The 15,101-nt window shown below is 41.8% G+C and overlaps 1 protein-coding gene across 14 annotated transcripts in view; it reads left to right on the top strand.

The window, feature by feature from the left end:
• Positions 1–15,101, top strand: part of ATG4C (autophagy related 4C cysteine peptidase) — a 375,968-nt gene that overhangs the window by 213,285 nt on the left and 147,582 nt on the right. For all 14 annotated transcript variants that reach the window (XM_078669373.1, XM_078669406.1, XM_078669326.1 and 11 more), the window contains one exon: positions 8,450–8,589. In XM_078669373.1, coding sequence (XP_078525499.1) covers positions 8,514–8,589 — 76 coding nt within the window. In that variant the 5' untranslated portion in view covers positions 8,450–8,513. The remainder of the gene's footprint in view (positions 1–8,449; positions 8,590–15,101) is intronic.

Here is a 15,101-nt window from a genome sequence, read left to right as displayed (position 1 = left end):
ATCACCTCCGAAGCACGCCCCCCAATATATTCTTTTTAATTAGGATTGAATGAACAAGAGGCTCAATCTGTCCATGCGATGCTTCCTGCTGTAAGAATTGAAGACCATTCTATTAAATTTAGGTGGTCATATTCATACCGTCCCACTGTTGCCTCTTGTGCTGCAGTTACTGTTCTAGTAAGACATGCTTGTCACAATGGGAGTGGGTAACCGGGAGATTCAGATGCGCTTCCCAATACTCCTTACTGGTATAACCGAAGAGCACAGTGCTATGTGCTTCTGGAATTATACACCTTGGGGAACAGAGGGATTATGGGGGGATAAATAAAACACAGCAGCTTGGTAAGATTTAGGGTGCACCATCAAGTCTCACAGGCAAGGGCTCAGCCCACAGGAGAATTGGGAACCAGCAGACAATGAGACTTTGATGAAACCTGGTAAGTTGTATGAACTCTCAAGGGGGAATGTTAATATGATACAATATATATCCTGGTGCTTATCTGCTGGTCCGGAACAGTGCCATTGACAAGCAGTTGATCGACTGGGATATACTCTGACGCAGGGAGAATTGGGTCCAGCCTACTGGGGAGCAAACGCGGGTTAACCCCTTCGGGGCTGATGACGAGCTCAGCTCGTCATGAGCGTTACCTGCTGTGTGCTCATGACGAGCTGAGCTCGTCATGTAACGCGGTAATTTCAAAATTACCGCGTACAGCGGGAAAAGCCGCCGCAGCGATGCGGTTAAAGCAACTAATTCGATTGTGGGACAGATAGAGAACCCTAAACAAGAACCCTAAACAAGGGGGAACCGAGAAGGATAAAATAAAATAGACGTGCAGGGTGCTAAGGCTGAATGCCTACTAGAGAATGTGGGAGCCTTCAAACGATGTGCTTCGAGGAAATGTGACTTCTTCTGACTCTGTTTAACGTTACCCAGAAATACATGTCTGCTCTTGCTAAGTTTGTAAGTGCCTAATCCCTTCCTCCCGTGTGCCCCAGTTGCCACTTGGCCAGTGTCCACAATCTCTTTTGTGACCCTTTGTAAAGGAAGCTATGATTTCTGTGTCCTTTTCACCTATGATTTTCACCACGTTTTTTGTAAGTAGTGTGTAGTCTATTCTGTGACATTTGTGATCTTTTCTGGCTCTGCATATCACTACTTGGTAATATTAGGCGATTGGTGTACTTTACTTAGTTTTTTATTGCTATATAATGTATACCATTTTCACTTGAGGAAAGTAGCTAAATCTGCTAAGGTTATTACTATTGAACCATCTTTTCTATATTGTTGTTTGTTGGGTGGTTAGTAAAGCGTCTGGAACATTGGGCTCTTTGGTGAGCCACCACATGAGGAAGTGATTATGTGTGAGAGGGCTGTGTAGTTGAGGGCCTTGGTGGCTGATGATTCTAAGATTAGGCCCAAGTCTGTAGTTTTAATGAATTTCCAAGTGTAAATGTAATTGGAAAGGTTGGTTGGTTCAGTTGGCATTAATTTGTGGGGTTCCGGTATGTTGAATTAAATGACCAGCTAGTCACCTCAAATGATGATTGGCCAGGCACTATAAAGGGAGAAGATGGTCGCTCAATGGTTGCCAGTGAAGAGGGAATGCTCTGTTACTAGTAGTTGTAGGTCTAAAAATACAGAGTTGTTTCTGCTGGCCAAAGCAGGAATTACATGAGGGTGGTGTTGTCTATTTTGCAGAAGATCATGCAGTACAGCAGTAGCATTTCTGGACCTGCAGCTCTGTGCCTTGTATCTATGTGTTTTACCTGCTAGTCTGTATCTCAACAGGAATGATTGTGGACAGTTGGTGTATGATCATCTGCAAACAACAGTTTTGATTATGGATGAAAAGATCAGCGATTTAGGTGAGAGGTAGTTGTCTTAGTCCTCTTAGTGTTTATTGACTGAGTGGGCATTGACCTTTGGGTAACACCGGATACCCTGATATGATTTGCTTTGACTTTGTCTTCAGTTTATTTACAGCTCATAATATTTATTTGCTTTTTTAATCAGTGGTGGATTGTGGTTGCTCATTAGCTGTGTGTTGACTTATTGTCTTTAAGGTAGGTGCTACGTTGATGTAAGAAGGTGAGTTGAGGTGACCATATCTGATGTCAGGCTTTTGGTGAGTTGAGACATCGGGGCGTTGATGCAAATCATTGATGGCGGTTTTTTATTTTTTATGTTGAGTGGAATGCCGTGAATATTCTACAGTTGAGTATTAGTTGTTATGCTTGTGTTAGATTTGAGTGCTGGCTTGTTTTGGTCAGGGTGTGGCTGGTGAGGTGGAAGTTTGCATGGATGCTACCGTAAATGTAAGAGTGTGCTTTTTGCCATAGCCTCTTTGAATGTTAGGCATGTTATGAGTTTGTAGGAGGTATAGAGGGAGGCATTTTGGATTGTGATGTAACCACGACGGACAAATGGTTGACGTTGAAGATGTTGATGAGTGTAGTGCAGCTTGATGTTATCTTCTGCTAATAGAATTGTCAAATTGAATCACTTACCATCTGATAATGGCTTTTTGCTGTAGGTGGCAGTAATTTTGCAGTCATGCTGCCAAAGACTTTAAAGGGTCTTGGTGTGTGGTGTAATGTTAGCTGTTTGAGTGAGTGGAACTGGATGTTCGAAGATGTACTTTTGGTCCTGACGTACAGTAGAGTCTGAGGTTGTGTTTTGTGTGGTAAGATGCATAAGATGTTCATATTTGAAGTACTTATGGGTGAGGTGGTGAGTTTCAATGAGTGTAAGTGTGGGACTTTGTGGTCTGTGTTTCTGTGATTTGTTTGTTCATATCAGGGCCTAGAATTTGAGTTGTGCTTTGTATTTGGTTGTGTTCAGACTGTGTAAGATGGTGTGGATTATGTTTTGTACCTTATTAATTTAAGGTGGTTTTGGGGTGTTAAGTGTTAGGAATGGAGGGGTTTGCTGAACCATTCACTAATAAATCTCTTGTGAAGATGCTTGAAGGGCATCAGTGAGCATTGTGTGTGCGTGTTTTGTTTTGTTGAGGAATATCAAGCATGTGAGGAAAGGTCGACTGTGATAAAAAAAACGTGAAATGTAAGTGGGCGTTGTACAGAGTTTGAGTTGGATTCGGGTTATGACATGGTGCAGCTGGAAGCTTGCACATGTGTTCGGTAGGGTATTATGTGTTTGAATGTAAATGGGTTGAGTATGGTATGATTGGGTGTGCATGTGTGTTGTGGTGATTGGAGTCTATCTGACTTTAGAGCATGTGTTGGATTTAGTGTAGTGACATTGAATGCTAGAGGGTTTGCTAGGCAGAGCTTGGTTTGAATCGGGGTGTGGGATTAGGGTCTATTGATTGTACAGTATTGTAGATAGGAAGATGACTCATTCAAGGTGTGATGTAATAGATATATTTAGTGTTCTGGTAACAATGAAACGCGAAGGGAACATGTGTAGGATCATAGCCATCACAAAATGTGGAGGAAATAAATCTCTGAGCAGCCCAAACACTCAGCTGTTAACAGGGTTGAAACTTTATTTAAGGCCAAGGGGAGCCTATGGACCTTTCACATGTGTGTATCCCCCACCTCCAGGCTATGATGCCCCCGAGCACCATATCTGTCCCTATTTCCTTCACCTAACGTTCTAATGGGAGGCTGGCCACAACCACGGTTCCTGGAGCTTTTGGAAAGGGTACTATGTGGTGCCCCAACAAGCTCAAGAACAGCTGACAGTAGTCGTTGCATTGCTGGACTGTATCCGTCTGAGTGCAGCCCTCCTCTTTATCACAATATTTAGAGATTGATCTGTAAACAGTGTGCGATGTACAATTACTCTGCCCCTTGATCACATCATCCCTTGCCAGAAAAGAATCTGATTATGCCTTTCCCCATGACCGGTTTTACAGGGACAGCAAATTGTATGTCTGTACCCATTGTTCTACGTTTTAAGGGTAAATATATTGTGGCAGAGTGCTCCTTGTCCAAAGTTATATTGATCAGTTTATGGCTTGGAGGACTTTCTGCTGAGTTAATAATAAAGAGCCTAAAAAAACACTCACCGGTCTTGATTTTCTGGATAAAATAGTATCCTTCTACTTTGAGACAAATCTCACAAACTGTAGAATAGCAGTTAACATTTTAGAAAAAATGTTCATGGCCCTTAATCAAAAGTAATCAGGCAAAGTACATAGCCCATAATTATTATTGTTTAAGGTTCAAGGAATTTTACAGTCTGGTTGTTTCATGAGAATCCATACCCATCGATTGAACCAACAACATTATACATTTTTGCATCTTAAGATGTGCAAATAATTTAATATTTATTTGACGATTTATATACAATGTACTGAATAGCAACAGGCATTGGCAAAAGCAATGTCTCACCTATGCAAGAGTTATTGCCTTTGCCAATGTGCTTTAGAAATGTTATCCACCAGTGGGGATACCGCTTAGCATGGCTAAAAGCTAGTGGCATAATGGAGAGTGGGCATAGAGGAGAGTGGCTTTAAGTACAGTGGAGTGGCTTGGAGTGGGATAGAGTGGTGTGTTTTGGAGGAAGTGGAGTGTCGTAGAGTGGAGTAGAGTTTTGTAGAGTGTCACAGAGTGGCATTGAGTGGAGTAAAGTAATGTGGAGCGGCATAGAGGGAGTTGCATGAAGTAGAGTGTCATAGAGTGGAACAGATTGTAATGGAGTGGAATGGAGTGGAATGGCATAGAGTGGAGTAGAGAGTTGTGGAGTGACCTAGACTGTCGGAGAGTAGAGTGTCGTGGAGTGGAGTATTGTAGGGTGGCATTGAATGTCCTAGAGTGGCATGGAGTTGCGTAGAGTGACGTCAGGTGGAATAGAGTGTCGTAGAGTGGCATTTAGTGGAGTGGGGTAGAATAGAGTGGCCTAGAGTAAAGTGCCATAGAGTGGGGGAAGAATGGTGGAGTAGAGTGGCCTAAAGTGCAGTGGCGTAGAGTAGAGTATAGTGATGTAGAGTGTAGTAGTACACAGTGGATTAGCTTAGTGTGCAGTGGCGTAGGGTGCATTGATTTTGAGTAAAGTGGCGTAGAGTGCATTGGCCTAGAGTGCAGTGGGTTAGAGCACAGTCGTTAGAGTGCAGTGGTGTAAAGCGTGTACCTTAAATTGCAGTGCCGTAGAGTGAGGAGAAGTAGAGTGTAGTGGTATAGAGTAAATAGTTTCAGAGTACAGTGAAGTGGTTTGGAGTGGTGCAGGGTAGAGTGCATTGGCATAGAGTGCAGTGGGCAGAGTAGATTACAGTGGTGTAGAGTCAATTAACGTGGAGTGGTATAGAGTAGAATGCAGTGGCATAGAGTGCAGTGTTGCAAAGTGGAGTGGTTTAGAGTGTAGTAGTGTAGAGTGTGCAGTGGCGAAGAGTAGACTTAGTCTGGAGTGGTGTAGAGTATAGTAACACAGAGTGTAGTGGCAAAGAGTGCAGTGGTATGGAGTGGTGCAGAGTTGAGTGGGATATTCATGGTGTGGTTGCGTACTACCATTACAGATCACACATTTCCAATTGAAATGACCTTTACATTTGCACAGACATACAGTTTTACTAATGAAACTATACAGCGCACAAACTTTAATGTGTGGAAATGCCTTCACCTATTGTATTGATTTGTTTTGATCATATTAAAATGTGTTTCCACTGCACTTCAGAATTACAAAAAAAAATGCTTATTGGTTTTGTAATTCAAATATATTATGAAATATCTGCACAGTTGATTTACAGACATTTTACATTTTGTTGTATGCTATAAATAAATAACATCCTACAGCCTTCCTCTAGCACACCCACAGTACCCAGCATGTTTGTCACATACAACCTGGCACTTTGAAGTCAGAGAAAGGAAAAGTAAACACCAACCTCCCTTGGAAGAACACGCCTGAGATTTGAACTTTGTCTCTGAATGCACAGCAGATTTGACAAGATAAAATAAGATTTTAAGGCCTTTTTTACAGAAAGGAGCACTGGTGAAGGAATACAAGGGGCCCTTGTAAACAGACTCTGCTCCACAGAAGGGACAAACTGAAGCTGGACAGCCTAAAACAAATAAAGCCTGCAAAAAGAAAGCTAGCAAATGTGAGTTACTAAAAGCAAAGGCAATAGTAAGCAATGGGTGGAATGCATTCCCAGGGAAGCTTTCCAAATGTCCCTAAGATGTCTTTAGCAACCCAGACAGCTCTGCTGTCTGGTTGGCTTCGACCTGAAAAGTAGCTTAATGGGATGTATCAGTGTAATATAAGGTGGATTTGTAGAGCTGTGCTTGTCACCCTTGAGTGTATTCATGCACTGAGTAGGTGAATGTGGGTGTGTGGTGAGGTTGAACCTGAGTATAGACAGTCTTAATGGTCCCGCAAGAAGACTAATTGAAAAGCCAGGACTTCAGTTTCTTGCGGAATTCAAGAAGTGAGTTGGAGGCCCTGATGTGTCGTGGGAGGTCGTTCCAGGGTTTGCCAGCTTGGTAGGAGAATGATCAACCTCCCATTCTGCTTCTGCGGATCCAGGATGTTTATGGAGGTGGGTGTGTGAGTGATGTTGAGTGAAGTTGTCTGGTGGGTTGGTGGAAGTGAAGTCCGTGATTGAGGTATGTGGTCCTGTGTTGTGTACGACTCAAATGCATGTGTAAGAAGTTTGAACTGGCAGTGCTTCTGGATGGGGAGCCAGTAGAGCTCTCGGGAAGAGTGGTATGGCTTTGGTGTGAAAGGTCGGTGACAAGTCTGGCGGCGGCATTTTGGATGGTTTAAAGTCTGTGAAGAAGATGGGTTGGGATGCCTGCGTTTACTGTATTGTGGTAGTCCAATCTGCTTGTGATTAGGACCTGCGTGATGGTACATCTGGTATCTAGTTGGAGCAACTTGAAGATTTTATGTAACATGCATGAGGAGGTGACGGCATTGACCTGGGTCTTCATGGTGAGGTTGGTGTCCAGGATGAGGCTTAGGTTCCTAGTTTGGTTGGTTGGAATGGGCGTTTGTCCAAGTTCGGCTGGCCACCAGGTGGATTCCAAAGGTGAACTCTTATTTCTGAAGATCAGCATTTCAGTTTTGTCAGTGTTGAGCGTGAGGCAGTTGGCTTTCATCCAATTGGCCACACTGGTCATGCATAGTTTGAAGTTTGTCTTGGTGGTGATGCTGTCATCTGAGAGGAAGAAAATGAGCTGAGTGTCGTCCGCATGGGAGATGATGTTGACTCTGTGAGATCTGATGATGTTAGCTAGAGGAGTCATGTTCATGTTGAAAAGTGTGGGCACATCTAAGGAGTTTACAAAATGTCCTATAAATATGAGAATAACAAGAAATGTGCATTCGTCATACACATTTAAATCACTGCATTTGATTTATTCAAATGTAGAATTCAAACACATGTCATTCTATACCATTTACAAACATATTATATCAAGCAAAGAAAAGGGGGAAGAGAAGGCGGTGTAGGGCGAGTCTGAATATGGTTTCAAATTGACTCGCCTTTCGCCAAAGGACAGTGACAAGGGTGATACGAAGATAATCAATATAAATACAGAAAATTAAACCAAGAAATAGGTAATGTGTGCTTACATAATTACGTTTCCGCACACAGAGTGTAAACAAGCAAGACAACATGCATTCTGTGTGGCTCGCCTGTTCCCTTCAAAGAAATGCTATTATCATTGTACCTGGTTTCCTCAAAATTGTCCTTTAATCAATACAGACAGGAGTCATGAAATATTTTCAGTAGATATCCTCATAATTGTTATGAATTTATTAAATCTAGTAACAAAAGCTTGCCAGCCTTCCTCAGACTAAGGTGAACATCATGCCTGACATATTTCAAGTGCGTATTCCTAAACCAGCAAGCTTTGTAAATTCAAATAGGGTAGGATTTTATTCTTCTGAAAAGTAGTTTGCAAGCATCAATTAATGCAATGAAGGAGTCATCTTTGTAGCTGTAATCGATATTTATTTCTGCACTAAGAGAAGGTGGGACTGACGATGCCTATGGTGTACCTGTCCCTAATTTGACATAGGGCTAAGAAGTAGCTGGCAGCTGACCCACCTCTCCATGGCACACAATATTTTTTTTAATTTTCACACTCTCTCTTTCATTATGTTCAATTAATAAAAGAAAACCTTGTGTGATTGTAATTTTTAAGTTAATGGTAGATCATACTTATTAGTTTGAAAATGTCCAAGTTAATGATATTCTTGAATTGTGATATTTCATTAGCCCAGTGTTGTATCTACTCGTATTTATACATTTTTTCAGTAAATTAAGTGATTAAATACTAGACCATTTTTTGTTAGTAAATAGGCAAATTTTAAATGCATTGTTACGACTAATGTTTTAGTTAAGTTCATCTTTGTAAGATGGGGGAAAGGCAGAAACGTGTTGCAGGTATACAAATCATTGGTCTCGGATCATTTTATAATGATTTAACTGTGTTTTACTCAGCAATACTACTCTGACTAATTTCCTATTTTTTTTAGTGAATGAACTTTGAGTTACAACACCAAGCAAGAAAAGTGATGGCTATTCTCTTTGAATGTGAACATGGAGACTGCCGGGACAGATGAAGTGGAAAAATTGAAAACAAAATTTATATCTGCATGGCACAACATGAAATATAGTAAGTGTCAGTCCAGTGTTTTTGTATTACTGTACACCTTTTTCACATGGACACCCACATTAGGCTCCTCGGTTTGTGCCCAAGACCTCTCTTCAATTGAAATTATAATGCTAGATCTAGGTAAAAACAGTGCTATGGTTACCGGCCACAATGTTGTTCGAGAACTGTTCCCTTAAATGTGAATTGGCATTATTTATTTCAAAATGTCAGTTACTAAAATGTCAACAACTATAACCACAATGTAACTCTAAAGGCACAACACGATTTACAGTAACATTTTCAAACCTGTAGCATGCCCTGTATGGTTTGCCCACACCATATGAGTAACTTTAAGGGATACCTTTCATGTGCAGAATCAAAATTGTGCCTCAAGATCCTGCAAAAGCGTCCAGATTATATACATCAGATAGTATCCCAAGATGGAGGAGTTTTTGCGCCAAAAGTTTAAACAAGATATCCTTGGGATAAGGTCATAATTTCGGGGATCCTTCCTTTGTGATGCTGCATAATGCTATGTAATGAAGACTTCAGCAAAGATATATATGTTTTGAAGACCACATGTGGAGCTTCACCAGGCAGGGCTCGGCAGCACTTTATAAGCATGAGATATAGAATCTTACTTTGTATTTACATTGAAAGGCAAATGAATACCGGTGACTCACCATAATGTAGGCGAACTCGCATTAAAGTTGCAGCAGATAAATAAACTAATTAACCCTATTATACATCTCTGTCTGCCTTCAGAGATCCAGGTCAGTGAGGTTGTTTGCCCAAACCAGACTTAACCATCATAGAGACATGACATCAGATAGATCACAGTGCCTGTGCCTTGCTTTTGGAATACTTTAAGTCCACTGTTGCTTAAGTTATGACTTTGGCGTTATTCTGCAAGGTGTGCTTTCTCACCCACGGATGACCGGTGAACTTGGTTCAACGTGCCAGCGATGAAAGTGAAAGACAGGTTATTGTAGCCCTGTAAAACACTATTAAGTATGTAATTGAGATAGAAGTGTTGCTTTTGGGTTACTAACAATCTCGTAAAAGGGATCAGGAGCACAGTGGAAACAGTAGCAAACCTTATTTCATTATTCACAGTATCACATTCACTCTACAAAGAAGAATGAACACTTTTAAGTTAAAAGTATTTATTACTAATCTGTGTCTCAGTACATCTAAAACAACAGCACAGAATATTATAAAAACAGCTAGAAGGCATGTTATAAGTAACAGCAATAAAATGAACATTTTTAGCAAGTTTTAAAATATCATCTAAAACGTAACACCCCTTGGCTACTTCAATGCGCTATACTAAGAGAGCATGGAAGGTAGAGCAACTAGCAGTCTAGAGTTTCTTAGTGAGAAGAGATGCACTGCATAACCTGTTGACAGCAAAGGCTGTCTTTATCAGTAGAGGTGTGAAGACCGTGTTCCCCACGAAGGGCAGAGGAACGCTGTGGTCTTCCTCCAGGATTTTACTTTATCGGCATCCGGCTTACGGTGAAATGTATCATTGTGAAGTGTGAAGTGTGCTGGCAATAGGTGAGACTGATAATGTGGGTGAAGGACCTCTCCTGATAGGAGGTCAAGCGTTCGTCCTTATATACTCAAGCTTTTCAGAAACTGGAATTTCTAACACAAGTTTAAGAATGTCTGACATAGATTATGTGCATCAAGGTATGCGTCTTAGACGTTTCCTTATGAACATATAAGGTAAAAGGACATAAATTCAGACTGCACTATTTTGATCATATGTCTGTATGTGTTCTTAATTGACATTAACTTGGTGGAAAGCGGACATTTGCCCCAGAGAAATGTCACATGATGGTTGTATCTGTGTCATCAATAGAATGACTTGATGCCTTCTCAGTTCTTAGAAAGATAGGATCAGGTTATCTCACAAGCACAGACTGTGTTTTGGTGTTGGAAGTCAACCACAGATCAGCGAGTGAGTCATTTTAGCGAGGTTGTGCCTCTTCTGTGCATTTACAGATTTTAAGGCATTGTCAGTATATCTGTGCTTTTGATATACATTTGAATGTCTCGGAGCATGGAGGAGCCCCTCCACTGGCACAAATTGCAAGCATGGACTTAATACCGGCTTGGGTAGGAGCAGAACTTCCCTCCTAAATAGGTATTATAAGTCTTGTGCTATTACCACATTATTCCCTTATTGTGTTCAGTGGACACATTTCCCAGCTCAAATATGGAGGAGTTAGTCTCCAGGAAAAAGTTCCAGAATTGCGGGTTAATGTGTAAAAATTGGCAGAGAAGCACTTTCGTCCTCATGTTTTCTCCATTTCCTACGGACTTCTAGGGATTAATTTCAAATCCTCCAGTAATTCTATAGCCCAAAAGTACTGATGCCACTAGTATTGGTACTACCATGTGCAAAATTAATGTCCCACAAGTACTGTGGAGATGATCATATTCCTACCTATTGTTGCAGATATATGTGCAAAGACAACATTAAAGCATAAAGGCCTGCAACAAGACAATGGTTTAAAGCCCATTTTCTTTAAACCGTTCTTTGAATCGCATCTTACCTTCCCACTGACCCTGAAGAAACAAGCCATCCTCCATAGGTAAGGGCAGTAAAGAATAATGCCACTAGAGCTACTGCATTTATTATTGTTGGGAGCAAAACATGTAAAGTTTTGAGAAAGTAACTTTATTAGACGGGTTATTTGTAATAGATACTTTTCTCATTGAGTATTACATTTGTATATTTTAGTATTAAGAAGGAAAAACTCAAGGTCTACTAATAAATTACGCTTAGAGGATTATAAGAATATAAAAAATCGAGGGTGATGGGGGCATTCAGAGATCCTTCCAGAGGTTTTATCCTGTGGATGAGGCATCACAATTGACCATCTTTAGTGGACTCGGATAAAGTATCAATGGGGTTCTCTTTGTGTTGATGTTCAATTTGAAAGAAGTGACCATGTATCTGTTACATAATGAAGAATCGGCTAGGATATTGGATTTCTGGAATATTTCTCACCAGAATCACTCCAAATATATCAAGTGTGTTCAACGGGAGAGACTTTGTCAAATGATGGAAAACGAGCCACCTAAATACTCAGCCATACTGTTTAATTTATCATGTGGTATGTGTTTTACCATCTTTTACCTGGTGTACCCCCAGATTTTTGCCTGAACTCTTCTTGCTGGCTGTGGAACTCTGTGCACCATACCCCTGGTAACCAGCAGTAAAATCCAATTCAACGTACTCAAGTTGGAATATTCCCTAATTGGCATATTTCACTTACCTATAAGTCCTAGTGTATGGTGCTCAAAGTGTACTCGGGGCCTGTAAGTTAAATGTTACCGGTGGGCTGCATCGCCCATTGTGCCACCCACTGCAGTGACCGTGCATACATGCTGGTCCCCGGTCCGCCACGGCAAGTGCCGGTTGAGCGGAGGGACTGTAAGCACTCTGTCAGGATCACTTGATCAGAACTCCTCTCTAGCTCCGCCCCCTCCCACCATTTAACCCACAGAAGGCAGCGGACGCGCGCAGCTTCACATTCAGATGGTAGTGAATGTCTGCAGGTCACGCTTGGGCACTGCTGGACTTTAACTTTAAAAAAACGAATTGTGTGTTTTTTGAACATTGTGTATATTAAAATTGGGGCTTTTACCAACTTTGTTGATCTGTTCCTCTTATCTGATTCCCTCCTCTGCTGGTCCCCGGTCCGCCACGGCAAGTGCCGGTTGAGCGGAGGGACTGTAAGCACTCTGTCAGCATCACCTGATCGGAACTCCTCTCTAGCTCCGCCCCCTCCCGCCATTTAACCCACAGTATTTGAGAAAAGAAAATGCCCCCCACTTATTTATCAAAAAAGCTCTTACTTATGAGCAACACATCCACTCGGATTAGATATGTTTGGTATGTTTATTTATACCATGAATTCAACCATCAATTCAGAAAATTCTATACATTTCATGTCAGACAAAGAACACCAAATAATTAACTGAATTTTGAAACATACAAAAAGAAGAAAATCACAAATACTTCTACTATATACACAACAAAGCATGACATTAATTTTAGAAAACAGATCACAAAAGTCAATAAATGAAAACTTCTTTTCACAGTAATGAACAAAGTCACAAATGAAAGGAGATATCACAATACATCAATCGTTACACAACACTCGTTTTTTTAGGGGTCGTGTTATTTATATGTAATGGATGCCTGTTATTTCTATCCCCTTTCTTGCCGACGCGTTTCGAACTTCGTACATCAGTTACGAGTTCTCTTCAGGGCCTTGTTATTACTATATGCCTGTGTGTAGAAAGGAAAAGCTATTTAAAATCCAATCTTGGGTCTCATCTCCTAAGATCACTTAGAGTCTACTACAATTTTTGAAGAAGCCGATTTACCTGGGCAGTGGCCGGGTTTATCCTATGTCTTGTTCTGGGTCATTGAAATTTCAGTCTAAAAAGCGTTAAAAAACCAGTTTTAGAGTCAAATACCAGTATTCACCCTGCAATCACATCGCACAGACGTCACAAGACATACCTTTAAAATAGTCTTAGGTACGGCGGGGCATCTCCCTATGGCTCGGGGAAGCTTCAGTCACCTGGGAGGGGCGAGGACGGAGTCAATACAAGCAGATTGAATCTATACAGAGGCCAAAGCAGGTGTTTGAGGGGCTTCTCTTACCTCGTAAGGTGCCCCCTGGGCTTCGGGAGTGTTTCACTTTGTGCCTTAGATTGTTCGGTTAGTTTTCCGTCACTGATCAATCATGCCGCGTTAATGACTCACAATTATTCTCCGGTCACATAAGCTGTAGGGAAAAGGGAGGATTGGTTTTTCATGTTGCCTCTACAAAGCAGCCCGTCTAAGTTGGGCGTGTGGAGTCTACGCTCACCTCTCGCTCAGCAGTTCGCTTTCCAAATGACTCAATGTTGAGGGCGGCGGTGAGACAGCCCCGAGACTAAATATGGTCACATGACCTTAGGTATTCTGGGAGTTGTAGTTCTAGTTACTCACGTGCATCATCCTCAAATTCCCCATTCCTCAAGGTGGGACCATGTGGCCTCACGGAGTCCTACGCGACTTGTGCTTCATAATCTGGACACCTCGGACAGAGTGTTTAATCCGTTTTGCGCGCTATTAAATTTTAGGATCAAATACGCCTCTTTCCTTAACAGGGTCTCCTCTATATCAATCGGGCCTTTATTGCCTGATGGCGCTATTGTGCAAAGTACGGTCCATTTGAAATCCGTTTCACTGTGCTCTAGGTCAAGAAAGTGTTGGACCATGGGGGCGCTTAACACCTTCTTTTTTTATACGCGACCTGTGCTGGGTAATGCGACTGTTGATCTGTTGTGTCGTTTTTCCTATGTAGAGTTTCTGGCATGCGCAGGTGATAGCATATATCACGTTGCGTGTTCTACAGTTAGAGAATCCGTTGTTTTGATATTTGACACCCCGATGTTCGAATTCAGACCCTTCGATTGTGGACTCACATGATATGCAGTTTCCACATCTATGGTGGCCTACTATTGGCTTGAGGCCCCATATTGACACGAGATCACTTTTGGGCTTGGGGGTCATCACATCGGCTCTAATGATACTTTGGCCAATACTCTTATTCTTCTTATAGGCAAATATCGGTCGCGGAAACGGACATTCAAGTCCTTCCAATAGATGCCAATTTTTCAAAACCATTTGCCTTACTTTATGTGTGTCTGGCCCGAAGGTTGACACACATACCAGTTTGTCCATTTCTGGCTTAACTGTTCGTTCAAGTAAGCACTCCCTTGGAGTGTGGCGTGCCCTTTTCTTTGAATTATTCAGTAATTTCTTGGGGTACCCTCTGTTCTTCATTTCTTCACAAAACCTAGTTGCATGTCTCTCGTACTCACTCACTTCCGAGCAATTTCTTCGAATCCGAAGAAGTTGCCCGTAGGGCAAATTGTCCCTAAGACTTCTTGGATGAGCACTCCGGTGGTGAAGAATGGTATTAGTGTCTGTCTTTTTTCGAAAAAGGCTCGATCTCAGGTGTCCGTCCACACATGTTATTTCTAAGTCTAGAAACGTCATTCTTTGGTTGCTGGACTCCAGTGAGAACTTAATGTCCCGATGTTTTTCATTAATCCATGTGTGGAAAGACATCAACTCCGCGTGGCTCCCCTGCCACAGGAGCCACACGTCGTCGATGTATCTCCACCATTGTTTGATATGTTTATCATATGGATTGTTGGAGTAGATAAATTTATTCTCATACTCCGCCATGTAGAGTATGGCCATCTCCGGCGCATAGGGACAGCCCATGGCCGTACCTTTAACCTGCATGTAGAATCGATCATTGAACCTAAAATAGTTCTTTTTGAGAGTGATTTCTGCCAGTTTCAAAATGAACGAGGTTGGGACCTGGTGGGGCCTATCCCTCTTATCAAGATATAGTTCCAACACTTCAAGAGCTTCGTCTTGGGGTATCTGGGTGTACAAGGACGTAACGTCCATTGTCACCATTAGTTCTGTCGTTTGGTCGAATGGG

This window comes from Lissotriton helveticus, chromosome 1_2 (assembly GCF_964261635.1).
Source record: "Lissotriton helveticus chromosome 1_2, aLisHel1.1, whole genome shotgun sequence".
Lineage (NCBI taxonomy): Eukaryota > Metazoa > Chordata > Amphibia > Caudata > Salamandridae > Lissotriton > Lissotriton helveticus.
This window is presented reverse-complemented; position numbering and strand designations above follow the sequence as displayed.